The sequence below is a fragment of the Xiphias gladius genome, chromosome 7 (genome assembly GCF_016859285.1).
Source record: "Xiphias gladius isolate SHS-SW01 ecotype Sanya breed wild chromosome 7, ASM1685928v1, whole genome shotgun sequence".
Classification (NCBI taxonomy): Eukaryota; Metazoa; Chordata; class Actinopteri; order Istiophoriformes; family Xiphiidae; genus Xiphias; species Xiphias gladius.
The window spans coordinates 12,150,026-12,171,513 of record NC_053406.1 but is presented as its reverse complement, the minus strand read 5'-3'; the positions used below and the strand labels follow the sequence as shown (position 1 = coordinate 12,171,513).

Sequence of the window (21,488 nt, the reverse complement as noted above, 5' to 3'; positions counted from 1 at the left end):
AAGAAAAATGATTGAAATTGATTGGGTTAAAGGCCGGGCGTCATCGGAACAACGCGCTTGTTTCTGACGCCGGGGTGGTCGGTGTGGAGGTAGGCGGGGAAGAGATGCTAAAATAAAGCAATTGTTCAACATTACAATTTCTTTATTGGTTTTGCGTCATGTTTGCTGGGGGCACATAACCTTTTACCTTTGTTCATCATGGAGATTAATTTTGCTCAACAAATGTTCATATTTTACTGTAATCCTGTGGTAAAGTGCAATTTAATCGTAATCTACCCAAACTACAAATCCCATCCCAATGTACCTGTTCGTTTCCTTGGAAACGGGTTGTTGTCTTTCGGTTAGGTAACTCTAGCTAAATCGAAATTGTGTTTACTAAATAACCTAAGCTAATTAGCGTCCTTAACCTTACATTGTCGGTAAGTGTATGATATTCGTGATAGGTCGGTAATTAAATAGGACAGGTCAGTACCTATAAATCGGGTCGAAGTGGTTGATTCGTATAGGCTTGGTTGGAGCTATACCTGACTAGAAATGTATCGTTATGGTTCATAGCCTGTGTTCGGCAAATACATAATGCTACGGTGACGCTTTTTAATTCTATTTTTTATCTAAAACAAAAAAAAAAAAAAACAGTTTTGTTAAATAACGGGCGTTTGATGATGAATACCTCTGTCGGTTCCCTCACCTGTAATTTATCATGACATAACTCTTCCCACAGGTGAGTGAATCTTTTACAGGCGTGAATATGTACGGACCTCCAGTGGATTTATCTTTTAAAAACATCCGCTATTTGGAAGGTAGTACACTCTGTCTCTAAGATAATCCTCTAAAGTTTTTTTTAGTCTCTCCTTGGGGTACTTTGCACTAGTGTCTATTTCCTGTGTTATCACTATAACATTATTACAGCTTACCTTTGCTGTAATTGCTGCACCTTACAGTGTACTGCATCATATCGACTTATGTAGTTTTTGATAAATTTGTCCATATAGGCTGCATTATTCTTCTCTAAAATAAAATTTGAAGCATTTGATCTACCAAATGAATGTACAGTAAAGCCCAACAACTCACTCCGCATATTTCTGGCTGGAGACTTAATGACTGCAATGCAAGATCTTTAATAAACCGATCAATAAATTTAGATGCCCCTGGAACAGAGTGTATCATTAAAATAAAAAAAATCATAAGAAGAATAAAATCCTCAAGACAGTACCTAATCTTCACTCTATTTATTTTACTTGTGGTTTCAGAAACACATATAGAAGCACCCCACAGTGGCCTGCGGCTTTTAAAGAAAAATTCAGAGAAGAAATACCTAAGCCGCGCCCTGCGTTTCAGTAATAACAACATTGTTGGCCTTCAAGACCTCCAGAAGACTGTTAGCCATTTCCTGGCTGAGCCATTACAGCTAGGCTGGCTGGACCTTTCATTCAACAAAATCACGCATATAGACCATGTGAGCTTTCTCTGTATGCCTTGTTTGTGTGTTTTCTTCCTGCTTTTACAGTATCATCAATGATGGAGATGCTGTATGCTGTGTATTTTAAAGAGATATCTGTAAATCGGCATCACACACAACTGTTTTTATTGATACATTAGTGCATCATGAGAGATTTCATGTATGTACATCTGCAATATGGGCGTATATGTGTGTTTGTGTTCCAGGTTTTGTGTGAGCTGCCTGAGCTGCGTGTGCTGTATCTTCATGCTAACAGCATTTCTGTTCTGTCAGAGGTGGACAAACTAGGAGCGCTGCCACATTTACACACCATTACTCTATATGGAAATGAAATAGAAGCCAAGAAAGCTTACAGGTGGAAACTTTCTTTGAAAACAGACAAAGTCAGCACCTCAGTCTAATACACTTCAGAAGCGTAGAGGGAAGGACTACTCTTTTGCAAGAACAGTGCAATTACATTGTGTGTGTGTCTATGTGAGGCATGAGTGTTTGGCGAGCATGTAGGTGCATAACATTGCAACAGGTGCTTATATGCAGATCAAGCTCATATTACACATCATAGTCTGCATAGCAACACTGCTTACAACCATCACAGCAAGAGGGGCTGGTGTTTAGAACCCTGTTCCAATGAACTGATTCCTCATGAATCAATGTAACTTTTGGATTGAATTGCATCTCAATTATAGTATATGTGTAGCACCACTAAAGGCCAACTTTGCATAGTTTACATAGGTAGAAACCTCTTCAACATTCAGTTTTTCTGTGAAGATACACATAAAAAGTACATAAACTACATAGCAGACATGTATAAATGTGATTCTTTCTGTGTTAAGGAATCGTGTCATTTCTGCTCTGCCACGATTAAAGAAAATGGACTTCAGTGCTGTGACAAAACAGGAGCGAGTCATGGCAAATATCTGGCATCACAGCAACAACCCCAGCAGAAGCAGCAGGGACACCATCCAGTGACTGCTGGCTCATCTCCATTGTGATGTGTTGAAATCATAGTTTCAACCTCTAAAATGTTGATTACTAAATGTTTATCTGTATATATATATCTGGTCGTATCAGCATTATTTTGAATGTTTGTTTTTTGTTTTTTTCATCTGCTGAAATGAACAGTATTATTGGATAGTCCAAAGAGAAATCAGAGCTTTAGCTATCCAAAATAGTAAGTACGTTTTTATTGTCAGTGACTATCTCTGAATCACTGCACCAACTACTTACCAGATATAAGCATTTGGATGTTAATATTTATTCAACAAGACGCGAGTGCTTATGTTGAAAGTCTTTAATGAATCAAAAACAAAAACAAAAAAAATCCAAACAAAACAAAAACCAAAATCTTAAAACTTTTTGGTACTAGCCTAAGGTATTACAAACATATTTCAGGTAGTATTACACATTTGAGTAACAAACACAACTGAAAAAAAATGCCAAGAAACCCTTGCAAAAAAGCTCAAATGAATTGCGCGGTTGAAATAATCACAGCCTTGCAGATCATCCCTTTAGAGACTCAAGAGTGGCTCACCATGCTCCCTGCCCACGCATAGTCATGTGCTCCCCGAAGAAGAGCAAATATACATTTAAAACACAAATAAATTATCACAAAAAGGTTTCGGATCATTTTATCTGCTGTGGTACATAGATTGTTAACGCTCCCCCACACTGCTACAACGGTTAGTTTCTGATTAATATGAACAACTCAATCATATTACAATCTGCAGCAAAAAGCTTTGCAGGCCTTAAAAGTGTTGTTGTGTTTCATAAAAACGGTTTTCACCACAAGACCTTAACCAATCCTTAACCAAAGAACTCTCTACAAAAAGAGGAACTTCATACAATCCATCATCTGTTTTTATATTCAATCAGAAAATTCTGTACAAAGAAGGCATGAATACACGATATCTGTCCCTGTACCTCCACACACCCACCCCCTTCATCTCTGTATGTCCCCACTGCTATTAAATATGTGAAGGTCTGGGATTTGATTTAAAGAGTCATTATTTTAGTGCTAGAAAACTGCAGAGGACAAATGACTGTCTGTAAACTTGAGAACTTGTGCCCCAAGAACACTCCATCTGTTCTCGCCCCTTGTGACATTAGTAGGCCCACCCAGCACCCACCATGCTTGCGTTTGCATCCTCACCCACCACAGGAGACCAGCCATGGACAGGTCACTCAACTAGAAAAACAGATTATACCCTTGTCAACAAATTACCAATCTGACCTGTTTCACTGTCAGTTTTTAAACATTATTACAGCGACTTTCACTCTTTCGTGGTCCTGCACAGTGATGCCTGATTACTGTGAGATGTTTGATACCTAAATCTTGCCAGCGTACATAAGGACTATAGTAACCTTAACAGAAAACATATTCACCTCTTTTTTGGTTCTTATTTTTACATATTTCTTGCTGTGCAAGGAGAAACACTGAAGAATGGACAGTGTTATCCCAGGATGACAGAACAGAGTTAAATACACATGAAGTGTGAATTTAAGCCATGTTGCAAGTTTTTTTTCCTGGTGAATGGTTAAATTACTCAACCACTGCACTTGCACCTATGGTACTGTGATAATTTCCATTATCCAATGCCACAGAGATGAATCATTTTTCTTGTTCCAGTTGAGATTGTATATAAGTATATACAGCAATAGCCAAGGCCTTTTGCCAAAAATCCTACAGCTCTGTCCAAGGTGAATATACTTTACATTCTTCCATGCCTCAGGATAACAGCCTGGGGTGTAAAGCTAGCCTTGCTTGCCTACATACAGGCCAGGGAAACTAAATAAAATAGAGACACTGGGATAAATATTTAGAAAGATTAGAGAGATCACCAAGAAGAATGAAAGAGGATTTTTCCACAGCTGGTTCCGACAAAGCCTCTGAGCCACACAATACACACAGAGGAGACCTTGTTGTTGTAAATATGAGATCACACCCCAATAGCCCATCTGCAGTAGACCATCTTCAGTTGCCTATGATGACAATTTTTCACTGACCCATGATTTAGTACACTAACGGACAGCCATGGGGTACAATCCGTCTCTGTCTTTGTAGCAGTTAGAGGCATAGCTAAGAAGCACAAGGACCAAGATGCTTTGATGAAGGGTGGGCAGGAGGGTGAGGATGCACGAGTGACAAAGAGAGAGTGACATGGGAGGAACAATACGCAGGCCAGAGTCGCAGAATCAGGGAATGGCAAACTGAACCACCAATTCTTCTTTAGCATCCACTTTGATTTGAGAGATTGCACTGTAAGCATAAGCTGCTATCTTGGACACCTGCAAAGAAAGAGGAAGTCAGTTTGAGCTTATGTGGAGTGTGCAAACTAATTCAAACTCCCAATTTTACTGAGAAAAACAAGACTAGTCCAAGAAAAGACCAACAGATTATTAGGTAAACAAAAATAGTAACAACAGAAAAGTTTTAAATATCTTTAAGATCTATTTTAAGTCACACATTTAGTCACACCTTCACACGCTGAAATACCAAAGAGCTCCACATGTTGAATACTGTTTCCAAAAGAGGATTTATCTGATGATTAATGTAGTCAACAAGGACATAACACATGACAAGAAGCGACGTGGGTGCTGGAAACATACGCCAACATATCTTCCATTTGTGCTAGTGTATGATTACCTGCTGGACATCTGAGTATGGTACCAGGTCACTCGCTAGCACTTGGTGGGGCTGGCTGGTGAGGGAGGGGAGAGCAAGGGCTTTCTTCTGGGGCAGACTGTTGCTCAACACAGCCAGCTTTGTACTGAAAAAAAAGAAAAAATAAGGAAGGGGAAAAAAGAAAGAAAAAAAAAAAAATCAGCCTATTGGGGCTGTTGCCCTGTTATTACCTGAGCCGTAGTTTAGAGTTTGTTAAAAACACAGTTTGTCCAGAACACATCACCTTATCTCTTAAAATTGACTGCTGTGTCACAAGAACCTGCAGTTTATTTTGCACCTATATGTTAGTGTAAACATAGCTGCTATGTTTGGTAGAAAGCATTCAACTGCCACTAGGTCTCACTGGATCTGAGGGTTTAGGGTAACACTTGAGGGAAAATGTCTATGCTGTTGCAATTCTTTAGTTAAATCGCTTCCCTCGACACCTTCTCAAGCTGTTGGGTCGATGTGAAAATTTCAAACACCATTTACAATTTCATTCTTCCCACCCACAACAGGTGTATCCACCAATCAGTACACTCCTCTGGATATACAACTGGCCCACCTTTTTTACTAGTATTTAATTCACCTGAACATCTCATTAGTTCAAATCACTTACTTTTCCAGTCTTTAGTTTGATGACATATAACCAAAAAAACACAACTCCTAAAAGCACCTCAGCAAATGTGTACAGCAGCTATAGCACAGCATTAAGCTCAACAGCTTGTAAACTAAGAATGTCATCATTATATTTCTTGAATAGATTTGAAGCCACGATTTAGTTTGTGAATGACAACCATCTCGTGAGGAGCACAGCACATTAACATTCATCTCACTTTAAAAAGTAAACTCTTGTCAAAACTGAGACCCAAATCCTTCCCATACCCATACACAGTAAACAAAACTGAAAACTGCAGAACAGCGACAGTCTTCCATTACAAATATTATGTAACTGCTCACCCACATACCTGTATTGCCGAGCTTTGTCCATGTATTCATGCTGCTCCATCATGACAGAGTCAGCTGCTGAGACATCAATGATGTTCCTGACAGAGAAGAAATAATGGCAGGTTTATTAAAAGGACCAGATGATTTACTTCTTTATTATCGTCAGGAAACACATGCCGAATCTGGCTCGTCTATGGTTGCACGAAGGACCGTCTTACTGTGCTGTCTTGTGGAGTATGGATGTAAGGAGGGCCTGTTCATCTGTCCGTGCTGAGGGGACACTGGTAGTGATCCAGTCAGTCCCATTTGGGGGTTTGCTGACGGGGTTCGGGTGGGGGATCAGTGGCTTACGTTCATCAGGGTCCTAGAGGAGGTCAATCAGAATATAACTTCTTGAATGAGGAAGTTTTCAGCTCATGAAAATTTAATAAATTATGTCACAGTTGCACAGCAATTCAATACAGTAGAAAGGAGTGCCAATGAATGAGCCTTACCTATTCATTTTTCAATTCAGCATGACATTAAACATGATAAAATCATAGTAGTTGAGACTATTAAACAATTTAGGATTGTGTTACCCACTAAAAATTGTTTCTCTACTGGATACAACATTAAAGTGTTATGTCACAACAGAACAATTAGATGCTGTGACAAAATTATGAGGTTACAACTGAAGTATATGCCAATTCATTTCCAACAACACAACACTTATGGTACCACATATCGTTACAAGCTTTGAGGAGCACGTAGTAAGATCAGTTTTGCCATTCTTCCACTCTAAGAAACACATTAAGGGTGTCATGAACCAAGTTACTCAACCACTCACCCTCTCTAAATTGAACTAAAGCTTTACTGCTAAAACTTATCCTACACTAAATCTCTTGATGTCAGTAAAACTGGAATTTTAACTGAATCACAAAAACTGCTAAAGAAAAACTAATCAAGTTAACATTGATTTGAACAAACATCACAATTCTGACTGAGGTTATCGGCTGATTAAGAAAATAAGAGAGAGAGAGTTAGATTTTCAGATTAATACACATTAAATGGGTGTAACATAGACAGAGAGTTCGGGTATTTATTTCCACTATACTCATTTTGTTACTGCTAAAAGATAAACTGCATATGAGGGAGAATATTCTGAAAGAGGGAAAAACTGAATTGCTTCCGTAAACTTCCGTAAAAAATAGCGAGGGATCTGAGTCATATGACATTTAACACATAAAAAAACATAATACCCAGAATATCAGTCGCTTTTGTTGTACGTGCGCCTCTCTATGTCACAAATGAGTATTTACTAAGTTAGTAGTGATTGCTTTAAATAAATTTGGTATCAGGAAAGAAACTAACGAACTAAGCCATAAATGATCATGTCCTGCTGATCGTAAAAGTGGCCTTAAGTAAGTTAGCTTGTTTCCTTCTAAGCATGCAGATCTGTACAGCTCCTCTTATCTATGATCACTTTTCATCTATGCGCCAACTTCACAGACTGCTTTGGACCAGGCCTTACCCGAAGGCTTTAGCTAGTTAGCTAAAGCTACTTTTTAGGTGTCATATCACTTTAACTAACAAAACAACAGCCACTTGGTAACCCCGATAGATTTCCTAAAATGCTTCTTTTTTAATGTATGAAATGTCCTCGATGAATAAAATCATATCACATATCTTGTTTCTTAATAACCTATCCTGTATTTATCCGGACAGTTTTAGCCACCTAGCGGCTAACAGCTACCTGCTCTGTGGTCTCGTTCTCGCTGCTGTAACAGCAACCCATGGCAGCGTCCGAGGGCCGAAGCTACACAACCCCTGCTTCCCTGTTCTCCGTCAGAAACGAGGCGTGTTTTATCCTCTCCAACAAACATAAAACGTCTTTCCTGCGTGCTTTTATTTCAGCTTCTCCTCTAAAGGGTAGGAAGCTACTGTCAACAGCAGCAGCTCCTCTGACGAGCTATCACATGACAGCAGCACTGGTGCAACAACACAGCGACCACTTCCGGTATTTAAGAAGCGACGGTGGTCTTCGTCACGTGACGGGGGGAATTTCAAACGTGAGTTTTGTTAAATAAATAAATACATAAGTAAGTAAAAAAAAAATGTGAGCGAGTTTCAGGGGGGCATTCAAAAAAAAAGTGTAAAAACGGAGGGAACCGGGGATTTCCATTCCAGAAACAGAGATCACATGAACTCTTGGTCAGTGGCTGCTGTAACTAGTGCTAGCCCTAAATGAACAACCGAATAGTTCCTACTAGCATTTTTGTGAATTTGATACCAATCGAGTTTCCATTTGTACTATCTCCAGGGAATAGCCATACGCCCCACAGCGAAAGCGTTTACCTTGTGCGGTCTACCTTCCTTTTATATGTTACCAAACTTTCTCTCAGCCATAAATAAAAGCATCACAAACCTAAATAGTGCTAAATGTCCCCTCTTTGCTGTGTGACCAAGGTTTAGCTCGCTTTAAGCAGTGCAGGTGGTCATCGTAGCTCTGTGCCCGACACCACTCAGCGCCATGAACCCCTACAAACTCAACTCCGCTCAGCCAAACAAACGCTGATACCAGTTCTGGTACCGTCCCCCTCGACACTTTCCGTTCAATGCCGAACGGCAGTCGGCGAACCGAGGAATGCCAAAGACGCTGATCGGAAGCTTCGGCGTTCGCCGAATTGTTCGCGAACCAGAGTCGGACAGTCGACTCGGCGCTCGCTTGCGTGTTGGCTTGTGGACGTGCCTCCCGGTTCCGGCCGCTTTCGGAATTTGGAGAGATTCACTGCTGCAGTTTAGTTAAGTTACACAATTTTTAGTGTCTGCTAGTATTAATAATTATTTTGCATTTCGATTTTAATACTTTTCGACTCCCGGTTATTTCTTTATTTCTGCTACTGTCATAGGTGTTGGTAGAGCTTTGTTAATTTACTGTAAGAAAAAAAAAACACAGCCAGCATCGATACAAATACTACAGTAAGTTAGGTAAACACACTTTTCAGTGTGTGTGCCCTGCGCTCTTGTGGCCTGAAATGTGCTCATTGCCCAATAGTGTAAAACTCAGAGTAAAACCTGTACACTCTCCGTCTTTATAACACTGGGACTCTGCGGACATTAAGACAACGCCAGTTCCCTCCCGTGCACTGAAACATCTATGGTACATTAATCACTGTGAATTTAAATAAAAGTCCGTGCGAAGCTTTAAACAAACGAGACACTGATCTATGAATAATTTCTCACATTGTGAGTGGTCGCACTTATGATACATTCCTGTCATAGTTATCACGTCACGGTGGAGACTGGTATTTCTGAGTGGGGATGACTGACGTGTGGCTGGAAAATACATTGAACACTGAAAAACTGGGGTAAATGTAGTTTAAAAGTGAGTTATTGAATATAGGGCTGCACACAGTCTGAACTTGTTTTGACTGCATTTCGGTTACTATGTTTAAATTTACTACATGTTGAAATGTAGTCATTAAATGCTGTTGAGCAAGTTTTTATACGTTAAATGTAGGTCAGACTATGAGGATACAATTAAAAGGTTCTATAAACGTATGTCTTATCTGCTTGATCTATATTTCCTCTGCTGCAGCCAGGACTTGAGCTCTTGTGGCCATCAGATTACAGCTGAATAAACAATGTGAAAGCAGTTAAACTTACAAATGTGTTTAGCCTCAACTTTACTTTTATGTGTTTTTTTCTTCTAATAATTGTTTTATTACTTTTTTAATTTCTAAAGTTTTCTCATGTCTTTAAAAGTAGAGTATAATATTAGCTATAAGGAGGATCCTATATTATTATTATATTTTTTAAAAAAAATTTTTGCCTTGTTTTGTAGAGGAGTCCAGTATCAGAACCTGGTTTAAAGACTATTATTATTTATTATTTATTTTGCTCCTGTCGTGGTGGTTCCTAAACCAAGTTGTGTTTAATCAGACTACCACAAACTAAGCGACACACAGGAATCCTGGGACCTGGTGGGTCTCTGGCTCTGGGCTTGTAACAAAGCTGCCATGTGTAGTCTGCTGTTTGCACTGTATTAGGGAATTTGGAGATGACATGGTACATAAACAACTTGAAGAGGATGGTAGGTGGCGGTAAATAGGGGCCCATCAGCCAATTTTTACCCCCCTGCCCCCTAACACAACAATTCCACCCTGCTTGGAGGCTGTTGCAGACTGAATATTGATGCATTTACCTGCAAGTACTTCGGTTTTGGTCATACATAGTGTAGTTGTTGTTGAACCTCCATACTTTTTTCATTATCCTGAAATAAACATAAAAAAACATTACTTCTCAAAGTAGCCAGCCACGGTCGTACGTGTGTTATGCAGTATTAATGTCCTGCACTGGGCTTGACTAATCTGCCCGAGCAGTATTTTCATCTCTTCTTTCTCTCAGAGAGTGAAGCAAACTTTGTGAAATGCAAAACAATGTAAATAGTTAATCAAGTGCAAGCCATCTGAATTCATAACAGGCTACGACTGAGCCAAATCGAAAAGCGAACAGCAGGAGAAGGGAACAGGATGAGACTTGTTGGTGCAGTCTCCCTGGAAAAAGATGAAAGGGTCTCTGACACCCTCTGGCTGAGTGTGATGACAGAGTTCCGCACACACACTGCTTCTCTAACACACTGCTACAGTTACACTTTATTTCCTGTACCTAATTTCGCAATGCTGACGGTTTACATTTTCCAAAGGCACTTCGCACACCAAAACAACATCCTATTGTCATTCCTTTTTACACAAAATCCTTAAATTACTAATTATTAAATTACTAATTATTACTTACTACTAAAGTTTCTGTAGTAATTTCTTACAAACACAAGAAAACTTTATATGCGAATTTAGAGTCTGTTTTACTAATGTTTCTCCCTTTTCAAACAAAAAAGAAGATTATGCTGATTGAAGTTATTCTGGATCTACAAAGTATTTGAATCTTTGCTGCCGTTACTCTTACATTTACATTTACTCATTTGGCAGATGCTTTTATCCAACTCGACTTACAAGTGAGGGACAGCACTAAAGCGTCAGTATGGCAGGAGACCATGGAGTGAGCACTACGTACTGAATCTGTTCAATAAGACAAAGTGCGAGGAGATCGGATGAGGAAGCGCACCGAGAGTGCCAGTTAGGCATGTTTGGGTAAAAGAGAGGAGTCTTCCAAGAGATTTTTGAAAGTGGAGGGGTACGCCCCTGGTCACTGTGACCACTACAGCCTAAAAAAAATAAATGAACTTAAAAAAGATGGACTGAAAGAGCAACATCCACTAATTCAAGGTTGCACTGTTGTTTTATGTACTGTCCTGTTCCCAACAAAGTATGCAATGTTCATACCCTCAAGATTATGCAAATGGAATGTATTAAAATTAATGCAGAAGTCAGTAACGTTTTATTTGTTGAATAAAGATAAAGTGTGGAGTATGGCTTATGTTCATACAGGGCAAACTGATGATTATGTCTGTACTGCACCGTACCATCATTGCCCCGATGTGTATCTGCCGCAAAGTTTCCAGGTTACAACGCGAATGAGAAACTAAAGAAACAAACAGCACGCCCCCGCTGACACTCTTAAATGTGGAGGCAGACACCAGTCCGATGGGATGGGATGATGGCTGGGAGGCGCCTGCCCTCTCATTTACCCCCTGTTATCTCCACACCTCTTTGTTTACACCTACAGGCCGGTCAAGTCCGGGCAGAGGCGAGGCGGCTTTGTAGACTTCACTCTGAACTCGCTGGGACGAAAACAATGGCTGTTTTTCTGCTCGGCTTTCTTCTGCCGTTGGGGGCTTCTCTTGCCTCTGACACCGTGGCTCCCGCCCAGCTCGGCCCGCCGTCGCTCGGGTTCAGCTCCTCGGTCCGCTCGGTGTGTAAGCCCATCCCGAGCACCCTGTCTCTGTGCCACGGCATCGGCTACAGGCACATGCGGATCCCCAACTTGCTCGGCCACGACTCGCTGAGGGAGGCCCAGCAGCAGTCGGCGGCCTGGCTGCCCCTCATCTCCAAGCTCTGCCACCGGGACACCAAGAAGTTCCTGTGCTCGCTGTTCGCGCCGGTGTGTCTGCCGGAGCTCGGCGGGCCGGTCAGCCCCTGCAGGAGCCTGTGCGAGACCGTGCGGGACGGCTGCGTGCCCGTGATGAGCGCCTTCGGGTTCCCCTGGCCCGAGATGTTCAACTGCAGCCGGTTCCCGCGCGGGACCGAGCTCTGTATCCCGGCAACCGGAGAGCGGGAGGGGCGGACGGCGGAGGAGGTGAAGCACGAGGAGGCGCTGAAAGGTCAGTGGATGGCTCTGGTCTCTGTCCGGCAGCTTTTACCCTCTAAAAACATCTGTTAATTTAAATTACAAACCTGTTTACATTTAAATTCATTCAATTCTCGATTTCTCGCTTTGCCTATAAAATGTCGAAGAATTGTGTTTTTAATGTTCAACAATAGCGAAAAATATTCACGGTTTCTTAAAACCAAAGGTAAGGTCTTGAAATTGCACAAATTAACAATTGAAAAGCTGGAACTAGTACATGTTTTTTATTTTCTCATGAAAAACTGGGGTAAAGGATTGATCAGTTATAAAAAAAATAGCTGCCGAATAATCTGTCGATCAACTCAACTAAGCAATTAATCAACTAATTGTTGCAGCTCTAATTTAATTTTCGCTCATCACACTACCTGATTAAAGTAATGCTAGGCTTACAGGTAAACTGACAACTACATACTCTCCTTTTTCAATTAACAACAGTGTCACCATCAAGTAATTTTTATTTTAATAGTTCACGCTCTTGCAGTGGTGGTAAGTAACTAAATACATTTACTCAAGTACTGCACTTAAGCACAATTTTGAGATACTTGTAGTTCACTTGAATATTTTGATTTTATGTTACTTTATGCTTCTATTCCACTACATTTCAGAGGGAAATATCTGTCAGATATCCTCACTAGTTACTTTTTAGATTAAGGTTTTACATAAAAACAAATGATAAGATCATCAAATTAAATGCATTGTGAAAGATTAAAGCAAGATTTTTTCACTTGTGGCTCCTTACAAATTTGCAGTGTTGTTGGGGCTCGTAGTCCTAACTGTTCAAGACTTATGAAGTTAAAATCATCTAATATTTCACAAAAAATGTAAACTAGAGAAAAGTCCAAACACCATGAAGTATACTTTACCACTCTGCAAGTGCACTACACCACTATACTATTATCCCTGCATGTATATTTTTCACAATGCCCAAATTAGAGAGCAACCGATATAAGTATGCCTTCATATCATTAGTACCTTGTCACAAACATGTCAGTATCATCGCTTGTTTCTGCTGAAAGGTAAGGAAATGTCAGTATGTTAAAGATATGTTATATAAAAAACATAAAAGTGTCTCCATTACATAGTGTGTCCACCAGAGCACAGACAAGTTTATTTTTCAACTGTAAAATGTCCTGTCCTTGGTCACAATTCTTTAATAGTCAAATTTAAGGGATCCTTATCAAAAATGTTTATTTATGTTACAAAATTCTGTTGTTTTTTTTTTCAAATCAACTGATTTATCAATATTATCAATATTAAAAAATTTCAAGTCTGTAATACTGATATCTTAATCATCCTCAGAAGTTGGTATTCAGTCTGTATATGGCCTAAGGTATTGTGATGTATAAAGCCTTTGAAAGTCATTTCTTTATTTTACCATTTTGCTCATCTGTTTCCTGCCTCTTTGGCCTGTTTCTCGTGCTGCTGTAACAACTGAATTTCTATTCTGGTGATCAAAGTTTTATTTTATCAAATTTAATTTCATCTTAAACTTGTTTTGCATGCACTAATCCTGAAGTTTCTGTTCAAAGCAGCAGCCCTACCCCACCTTTGTGGGGTTTTTTTTGTTTTTTTACATCCCCACTGCAGACACTTGCAGTCATCTAATCTCCTCCCTTTTCCATCCCCCAGGGAGTGTTATCTGTGATGCCTGTAGTCTGGCTGCTGAAGGAGAGACTGACATCCAGGAAAACTTCTGCAACAGTCCATATGGTGAGAACAAAGTGATGTAGATAATGTAGGCTACAAAATACATCCTCTTTTTATTTTGAGAATGGAGTAGAACATAGCATCATTTAAAAAAATATAAACAAAGACACAGATAATCTAATCACAGAGATTAGGATGTGTCTGAAATGTCACCTGTTAAATCGTATTCTCTCTGTCTCTGTCGCAGCATTTAAGATGCGTCTGGGAAGTGTGTCGAAGGTGGGAGGGGACCGTCAGCTGGTGCCTATGGCCCGCAGCCGCATCTTGAGGTGGGCAGGGGGAGGTGCGGAGAGGGCAGAAGGGGTCGGAGGCGCGATGGCTCACAGTGCTTTGTGGCTGCAGGACGGAGGCACCTGTACTTGTCCAGGTTTAGACTCTGCGGACACAAACTTAGACAGAGGGTTAGAGGAGGAACACATGGATAAGAGACAAGGTAAAGGAGGGAAGGAGGGGAATGGGGCCCAGGGTGGATGGTACCTGGCCCTGGCTCAGGCTGAAGAGGGCAGGCTGGTGCTGACTCGGCTGGTGAGGTGGACCAGAGGTGACAAAGAGTTGAAGAAGTTCATCAGAGCTCTCCTTAAACAGTCCTGTCCAGAACTGTAGACAGGGAGTTATCGACCAATGCAGTCCTGCCTCATGGACGTTGCTTTGTGGTTGTGTGCAGTCTGTAACTGTGTGCTGCTAATAGCAACAATTTACAGTAACATACACAAAATCCAGAGTAGCTACCAAAGAATGAGTAAGGAACACATCGGGAAACAAATAGTTCCCAAATAACACTGAATAAATCACTTCAGTACAGATTTTTAGATACTATGTAAATGTACCAGTGTTTAAAGATTAGTTCATAGATATCTGAAAATCTTCATACTGGCCACTTTCTGAATGAATCATTCCTGATTAACTCTGAAAAGGGTGCTAAATGCTACACAATCAATAATCAATCAAATCTTCGGCACTAAGTACATATTGTTTTGTGATATATTGAGTTGTTACCAGATTTATCATTACATCATGATTACCATTATTCAAAATGTTTGTTCGCTCAAGTAAAATGGAGCATCAGTTTTACCAAACTGACAAACAAAATGAACTTATTTTTGGAATGACAAAAAACAGGGAGCTGGCATTTGTAGACCTCCCTGTAAACGAATCGGCCCATGATTCTGGAAATTTCACGGAGGTATTGATGGCAAGGCGTTGTTACAAAAGTTACTACTACACATGGTACGCAAAGGTTTATATAATTCCAACTGCAATATTTGTGTATTTTTTGTATTTTTGTGTACATTTGTGTATATAGAAGAGACAAAATGGTTTTGGTAATAGACTAATAGACATCACATTTTTTACTGATATATATTAAGGGTGAAGCAGTGTAATAGTTGTTATTTCTGTAATGATATAATATTTTCTTATACTGTACTACCTATCTTATCACAAGTCATAATACTTTTATACACATTAAACATGTACATTTTTCTGTTTACTCTTATTTTATAGTTTTGTTTCACAGCAGCTCAAGTCTCAGTCGTTTGATGAGTGAAAACACCTTTGTGGAAAAACAAGGGAGTGATAATCACATGTTAGGATGCTATAATCTCAAGTCACGTTAAAAGAGAAGCACTGAAAAGAAAGAAAAGGACAGGAAATGCGATGTGATGTGAACAATAAATCATCTAGATTTTGGCCTGGTCTCTATTTTTTCATTTTATGACATTTATTTGTATCTAACATGATTCTATTGTAGGTTTTAAATATTTGGTTGATTTTTATTTATTTGAATAAGCTTTGATTTTGAAAAAAAATAGATTTTATTGAGTTACATTAGATAATATTCCATAAATTACTTTTTTCTTTGCATTTGTAGTCTTTCTGAATCTTTCCGTTGTGACTCAGCAAAAGAAATTGGACTCCATACAACCACACACAGACACACACCTGTTGATGTTAGCTTGATATATCAAATGTCTGTTTCACGCTGCCTCTCTCTGTCTCACTGTCTCTGCTCCTTTTCACAGTGTTGGTCCTATTCTGAATGTCTGGACAAGAAGCTCACTGTGTGTCTTATCAAAAATGACAAAAACTGATGTTTAACAGCTAACACTGACACCAGCTTTAACAGCTGTCAACTGGAAATCATTACAGGACATAGACTGTCATGCACGTGATACATAAATTATTTATACTCCCAGGCCTCTTACCTCCTCTCACACACATACACGCCTCCATCTTTCTGCCACTCTCATCTTTCCTATCCTCAGCGCAGCTGCTCCGCTTCCACCAAACTTTTTAGAAAACAGGTGAGTTAGTCTGGTTTTTGTGCATTGTGCTGATGCAAATATTTTGCTACAGCATCTGGTCTGTGTGGAGCAGAAAACCTGTGGAGTCTTCAGTTACCTGAGGCAGTAGAAAAATCTAGAGAAACAGCAATTTCTCACGTCCACCACAGGACTACAGCATTGTCGCTGCTTTTGGTGTAGATCTCCTCTTTCATCATCCACCACTCTGGGAGCATTTGTCTCAAAATGTGTTTAATCTATCTGAAATTTTGTAATTTATCAGTACAAACATTTTGGCACCTTTTATGCCCTCAATTGGTATACTTGTCTCAAGTCACCATGCTGCTACCAAGGGTTGCAGGGTTGCTGCAGGTCGGGTTTGGGGATTAAAAACTGGCAAACTGGCAGGCAAATGATTTATACAGTCTCCCTTTTGTTGATTCATCTGACAAAATACATTCCCCTCAAAGGTGGCACAAAGCTAAAACTCAGGGAGAACCATGTTTTTTATCTGTTAACTGCTTTTTCAATATGAAGACATCAGCAAGCCCATGTATATCACGGAAAATTATTTTTAACACTTGAAAAATAGTTAATTTGTAGACTGATAAAGTTGCTCTTTATTGTCATACTGTATTACCTTCTTATCTAATGCCAGCTGAAGATGACCCCAAAAAAAGTTTCTAATGAGACAGAAACGTTTGTAGTTTTATACTACAGGGTAGCATAGTTTAAGTATAAATACTATATAAAACTGTAAGTCAGTAGTCTTGCAGTCTGTATAATGAGTGTAAAAGCAGAGAGCAGGTAGAGAGAAGCTAAAAAGCCCTTCGGTGAATAGCGGGTACAACATTCATGTGCAGGTTCATTCAAAGCATCACATGGACTCCACCTTACTGACATAAAGTATTGAATATATAGTTGGTAAAAACAACTCTTTAGCTCCATTTTTTTTTACATTACTGAGTATTAGCGGCCAGTGAATCTACTTGTGTGTGTTTTTTTTCCTTCGTATGAGCAAGGATGGTGTCTCCTGCTATTGCTCTGGCCTTTGTCCCCCTCCTGCTGACACTGATCATCAGGTACCGTTACTACTTTGTGCTGTTCTATCGGGCGGTCCTGGTCAGGATATGGAAGGACTGTGTTACTGGTCTGACTCGAGAGGAGCGTGCCTACCAGTATGTTCTCACTCATGCCACCCCTGGAGACACTGACAGCATCCTGGACGCTTTCGATGTCTGGTGCAGCAAGGTGGAGTTCATCAGCAACATTGGGCCTAAAAAGGGTGAGGAGATACTATATATAATACAACAAATTCTTTGTCTATTAGAAACATGACTTAAAGTATAAATCCCTAAATACATACTGTACATATATGTGTGTTTTTGTGTGTGTCTGGTTGCAGGGAAGATCCTGGACCGGCTGCTGATGGAGCAGAGCCCTTTGACAGTGCTTGAGCTGGGGTCCCACTGCGGGTACAGCACCGTGCGGATCGCACGGGCTCTGCCCCTGGGTGCCAGGCTCTACAGCGTCGAGATGGACCAGAGGAATGCTGCCATCGCTGAGAAAATCATCCGCCTGGCAGGGTTTGATGATGACACAGTGAGACAGCAGAAATATGTTACCTATTTACAACATTTCACTGTATATCCAGTGCACATCATGTACACCAGGCCTTTGATAAAAGCCCCAAATGACCTGCCTACAGGCCATCATCATTTGTTTTTACATATATTTGCAAAATTTTTATTTCATGTATTGAATATGAAGAGTACCATACGATTGAGGCATGCATGCTGTGTTCTCAAGGTGGAGCTCATCGTGAATCCATCTGATGAGGTGATCCCTCGGCTGCGGTCTGACTATGGTTTGGAAAGGCTGGATTTTGTCTTCATGGACCACTGGAAGAAATCCTACTGCCCTGATCTGCAGGTAACTAGAATAAATCATTAGAAAGGATTAAAATCCGGTCACATAGTTTGTTGTCCTGTCTGTCAGAAGTATGACTGGGTAAAATAAGCAGTCTGCTTAAGCACAAGCGCAAAACCTGAGCAAAATATTAGTTGCATATAAAAGTTGATTTAATGTTTCAAATAATTTTTAGAATCTTCTGAATATCTTCTAGTGTTGCAAAATCACTGCATATCTGGCACTAACACTTTGCATATGTTGGCCTCTGTCTGGCTCCAAAGTGACTCCATCTCTACTTACTTACTCTTTTACTTAAACAATGGATGGTTGGAAAGTTGCCTAAATGAACTTACTACTTTGTGTATGTGCATGCTGAATATTTAAGTACAGCTTTTGAGATTAATATTTACTTTGAGTTTACAGATGCCTGTTTCTTAAAAAAAATACTATTAAGGTATTTTAGCAATGTACATCCACCTGAAATTATACTTAAATAAATACATTATAGTTGTGACCCTCCCATTGTTACCTGATACTGCCTCTCTGTGTGTTACAGATGCTGGAGGGCTCTGGTCTGCTGGGAAAAGGCTCTATGATCTTGGCCGACAATGTGCTGTTTCCTGGGGCTCCAAAGTTCCTCAGGCACATTCGCAAGAGCGGCCTGTATGAGTGGAAGGTCCACCGGGCCACACTGGAGTACAGCAGGGGCATCAGGGACGGGATGGCTGAGCTGGTGTACCAGGGAATCAAGTAGATCATGCTGACTGGAACGTCACACTCTATGAACTGATGATGGTATGCACCATGTTAAAACTATTTTTGAGGAAAAATGTGATGGAAAAGATAACTGTCCCTATAAAGCTACACTCGCCTGAAAAGCTGAGCGGTATCTAGATTTTCAGAGATGCATTATATCTCAACTCCAGGAAGTGGACAAATGTCAAATAGCACACTGTCAGCGCCCTCTCATGGGTTAAAAAGAAACTGATAAAAGAGACAGGATCTTCGTCACTTGTCACCACCCCGTCATTATCTTCTGTCAGCAATCTAATAAAAGCAAATGTCTGAAAAAAATCTTGGAAAAAATAGCTTGTTTATTTAAACATAATGTAACTGCCAAATTTGGGGGGGAAAAAAACAAAAAAACAAAACTTTGAACACAAGAACAAATTCATGAAATACATAATGAAAATTTTAGGTCAGTTTATTATTAATGTCCTTTATGTACAAATTTAATACAGAAAGTTGTTTGCCCTCAAGTGGGAATGTAACCATTACCTGACATTAAATGTTGAATTGCATAAAGTGAACTGTGGACATCGGCACCACCCAAGTCAAACCAAATTCAGATTGCTCTTTATCAGTGCTGGACTTTAATGTCTGAATTTTTATCTCATTGAAAAATTAGTCCACCTAAATCCAACACACATCCCTCACAACCAGGTTACATTTTGTGTTCTTTATTAATAAGTAACTAATATGTAGGAAAAAAAATAAAAAACAAAAACAAACAAACATAATTTTATCAAAATAATTTAATACAAACTTCCAAGGCCCCTTTTCATTTCAGTATAAATAATCAAATCATTGGTAAGCAGTCCTTTAAGATAAACATGAGACTATTTAGATGGCCACTGTGTGTATTCATATTTAAATTAAAATTCCTCAATGTTAATTAATGTTTTTACCTTTGACATTGTTAATATTGAAATATGACCATTGTCATAACGTAATACCATTTCACAAGCTTTTCTGAAATTTCTACTGACGGTATGATATCTGGAATAAAAGATTAGCAACATACACAACACTGCTATGAAACAGAATTGGACTATATGGTGAAGTAAGTATCTGTAAGTCTCCTTCATAAGTAAAAAGTTATTTAGCTGACTGAACTGTAGTTAATGCTCAGTCAGCTGTTTGGAGACTGAGAACTGGCACATGACGGAAGATATGACAAGGTCAAAGTTTCACTGAGAAAGATCACTGGGATGATGCCTATTGCTGCCACTGTGTGGGTGTGTGTCCGACTGGTTACAAAACAGGAGGACCTTGTGTGTTTTACAGCACTCGAGATGAGTGGAAATGCTTTGACCGGATCGAACGGTTAAATGTATTTAACAGGAACACAGATCTCTACGAAAAAACATACAAACAGACAGACAAAAACATGATATGTGCACATCTGCTTAAACATGCATCCATGCACTATTTTCACACGCCTTCGCAACAGTGTGAATTTGTCAGCAACACTCACAGCGATGTCCACTGATGTCCGGAGCCTTCAAGGCTGGCTGCAGCTTGACATGAGACACTTGTGCCGGATTTACCCAACCTTGATCTGAAGGATATCATGGTACAAGGTTTAACTCGATGATATTCTAATCCTGTTTACACAAATACGAAAAAATTGTGTGTCACAGATGAAGGGGCTGGAGTCATGTTTTAAGTGGGCTGCAGAAATCCAGTGCCAGACAGCTTGATGGAAAACTGAAATTGTCTTTTGTCTTAAATCATCCATTGGTCTTGGTCTTGGTCTGTCCCCTCCATGTCCACCTGACAGATGGAAACAGATATTAAGGACTGTGATTTCTCTGTTTGAGGAGACAGAAGTAAGATAAAAAGAAAACAAGAATCACGTCTAAAAGTTATTTCAGTGAATTTTAGATATTTCGCAACAGTGTGCTTCATTAGAAAAGATATTCTACGAATTATAAATGAAAGCACCTCATTGATCTCGCCATCATCAGGCGACTCATTGTAATCATTCATCTCGTCCATGTCTTGCATGTCTTCTTCATCTTCAGAGTCTTCCTCGCTGTCCTCTTCATCCTCGTCATCCTCCTCGTCCTCCTCTTCATATCTTCCCTGTGCCCAGTAAATGCAGATGAAAAAAAAAACACAAAAAAAACCCCAAAACAAAAAAAAACCAAAACGCTTATTTAAAAGGCCTCTAAATAGGTAAATACAAGAGGTATGTTTCAGGACTAAGTAATGTTTTTTTTTCACAGTTTGCATCTATTGTACAAAACTTACCTACAGACTGACAAGATGAAATGCAACAAGCTCCAACTTTTATTTATTTGTACAGCATATGAAATGCTGTAACCAGTATCTTGTTCATACTTTCATACAGTGGCAAGGCAATTGTCAGAGCTGCACTTAGTGTACTTAAAAAATCCATCTGTTGAGATCTGGTGATAAGTACTGTGGCAATCAATGCATTACTTGTTAA

The 21,488-nt window shown here is 39.7% G+C and overlaps 5 protein-coding genes across 5 annotated transcripts in view; 3 read left to right on the top strand and 2 right to left on the bottom strand.

Annotated features, from left to right (window-relative positions):
• Window positions 1–355: 355 nt before the first annotated feature.
• Window positions 356–2,428, top strand: lrrc51 (leucine rich repeat containing 51). Its single transcript, XM_040131518.1, has 5 exons — window positions 356–419; window positions 722–800; window positions 1,251–1,456; window positions 1,666–1,814; window positions 2,293–2,428. The coding sequence occupies exons 2-5, from the start codon at window positions 749–751 to the stop codon at window positions 2,426–2,428; spliced, it is 543 nt and encodes a 180-aa protein (XP_039987452.1). The 5' UTR covers window positions 356–419; window positions 722–748.
• A 307-nt stretch (window positions 2,429–2,735) lies between these two features.
• On the bottom strand, window positions 2,736–8,061 carry lamtor1 (late endosomal/lysosomal adaptor, MAPK and MTOR activator 1). Its single transcript, XM_040131255.1, has 5 exons — window positions 7,801–8,061; window positions 6,287–6,432; window positions 6,089–6,166; window positions 5,103–5,226; window positions 2,736–4,744 (listed from the first exon to the last, which is right to left on the bottom strand). The coding sequence occupies exons 1-5, from the start codon at window positions 7,840–7,842 to the stop codon at window positions 4,652–4,654; spliced, it is 483 nt and encodes a 160-aa protein (XP_039987189.1). The 5' UTR covers window positions 7,843–8,061; the 3' UTR covers window positions 2,736–4,651.
• On the top strand, window positions 7,985–15,725 carry sfrp2l (secreted frizzled-related protein 2 like). The gene is made up of 4 exons (XM_040131253.1): window positions 7,985–8,116; window positions 11,733–12,327; window positions 13,983–14,063; window positions 14,248–15,725. Exons 1-4 carry the CDS (start codon window positions 8,024–8,026, stop codon window positions 14,661–14,663), a joined length of 1,185 nt encoding a protein of 394 aa, XP_039987187.1. The 5' UTR covers window positions 7,985–8,023; the 3' UTR covers window positions 14,664–15,725.
• Window positions 15,726–17,365: 1,640 nt separating this feature from the next.
• Window positions 17,366–19,007, top strand: tomt (transmembrane O-methyltransferase). The gene is made up of 4 exons (XM_040131595.1): window positions 17,366–17,627; window positions 17,748–17,944; window positions 18,152–18,274; window positions 18,810–19,007. Exons 1-4 carry the CDS (start codon window positions 17,366–17,368, stop codon window positions 19,005–19,007), a joined length of 780 nt encoding a protein of 259 aa, XP_039987529.1.
• A 434-nt stretch (window positions 19,008–19,441) lies between these two features.
• Window positions 19,442–21,488, bottom strand: part of anapc15 (anaphase promoting complex subunit 15) — a 3,275-nt gene continuing 1,228 nt past the window's right edge. Inside the window, exons 4-5 of the mRNA XM_040130432.1 lie at window positions 20,981–21,121; window positions 19,442–20,809 (exon numbers count right to left, since the gene is read on the bottom strand). Of these exons, the coding sequence (XP_039986366.1) occupies window positions 20,762–20,809; window positions 20,981–21,121 (189 nt within the window). The 3' untranslated portion in view covers window positions 19,442–20,761. The remainder of the gene's footprint in view (window positions 20,810–20,980; window positions 21,122–21,488) is intronic.

Coding starts and splice junctions, on each gene's coding strand:
- lrrc51 (XM_040131518.1), top strand. CDS start 749: ATGTACGGACCTCCAGTGGATTTATCTTTTAAAAACATCCGCTATTTG. Junction 1,457..1,665: donor AAATCACGCATATAGACCAT/GTGAGCTTTCTC, acceptor TTTGTGTTCCAG/GTTTTGTGTGAGCTGCCTGA. Junction 1,815..2,292: donor GAAGCCAAGAAAGCTTACAG/GTGGAAACTTTC, acceptor TTCTGTGTTAAG/GAATCGTGTCATTTCTGCTC.
- lamtor1 (XM_040131255.1), bottom strand. CDS start 7,842: ATGGGTTGCTGTTACAGCAGCGAGAACGAGACCACAGAGCAG. Junction 6,433..7,800: donor AGAACGAGACCACAGAGCAG/GTAGCTGTTAGC, acceptor GACCTCCTCTAG/GACCCTGATGAACGTAAGCC. Junction 4,745..5,102: donor CATACTCAGATGTCCAGCAG/GTAATCATACAC, acceptor CTTTCTTTGCAG/GTGTCCAAGATAGCAGCTTA.
- sfrp2l (XM_040131253.1), top strand. CDS start 8,024: ATGACAGCAGCACTGGTGCAACAACACAGCGACCACTTCCGGTATTTA. Junction 12,328..13,982: donor GCACGAGGAGGCGCTGAAAG/GTCAGTGGATGG, acceptor TCCATCCCCCAG/GGAGTGTTATCTGTGATGCC. Junction 14,064..14,247: donor CTTCTGCAACAGTCCATATG/GTGAGAACAAAG, acceptor TCTCTGTCGCAG/CATTTAAGATGCGTCTGGGA.
- tomt (XM_040131595.1), top strand. CDS start 17,366: ATGGTGTCTCCTGCTATTGCTCTGGCCTTTGTCCCCCTCCTGCTGACA. Junction 17,628..17,747: donor CAACATTGGGCCTAAAAAGG/GTGAGGAGATAC, acceptor GTCTGGTTGCAG/GGAAGATCCTGGACCGGCTG. Junction 18,275..18,809: donor CCTACTGCCCTGATCTGCAG/GTAACTAGAATA, acceptor TGTGTGTTACAG/ATGCTGGAGGGCTCTGGTCT.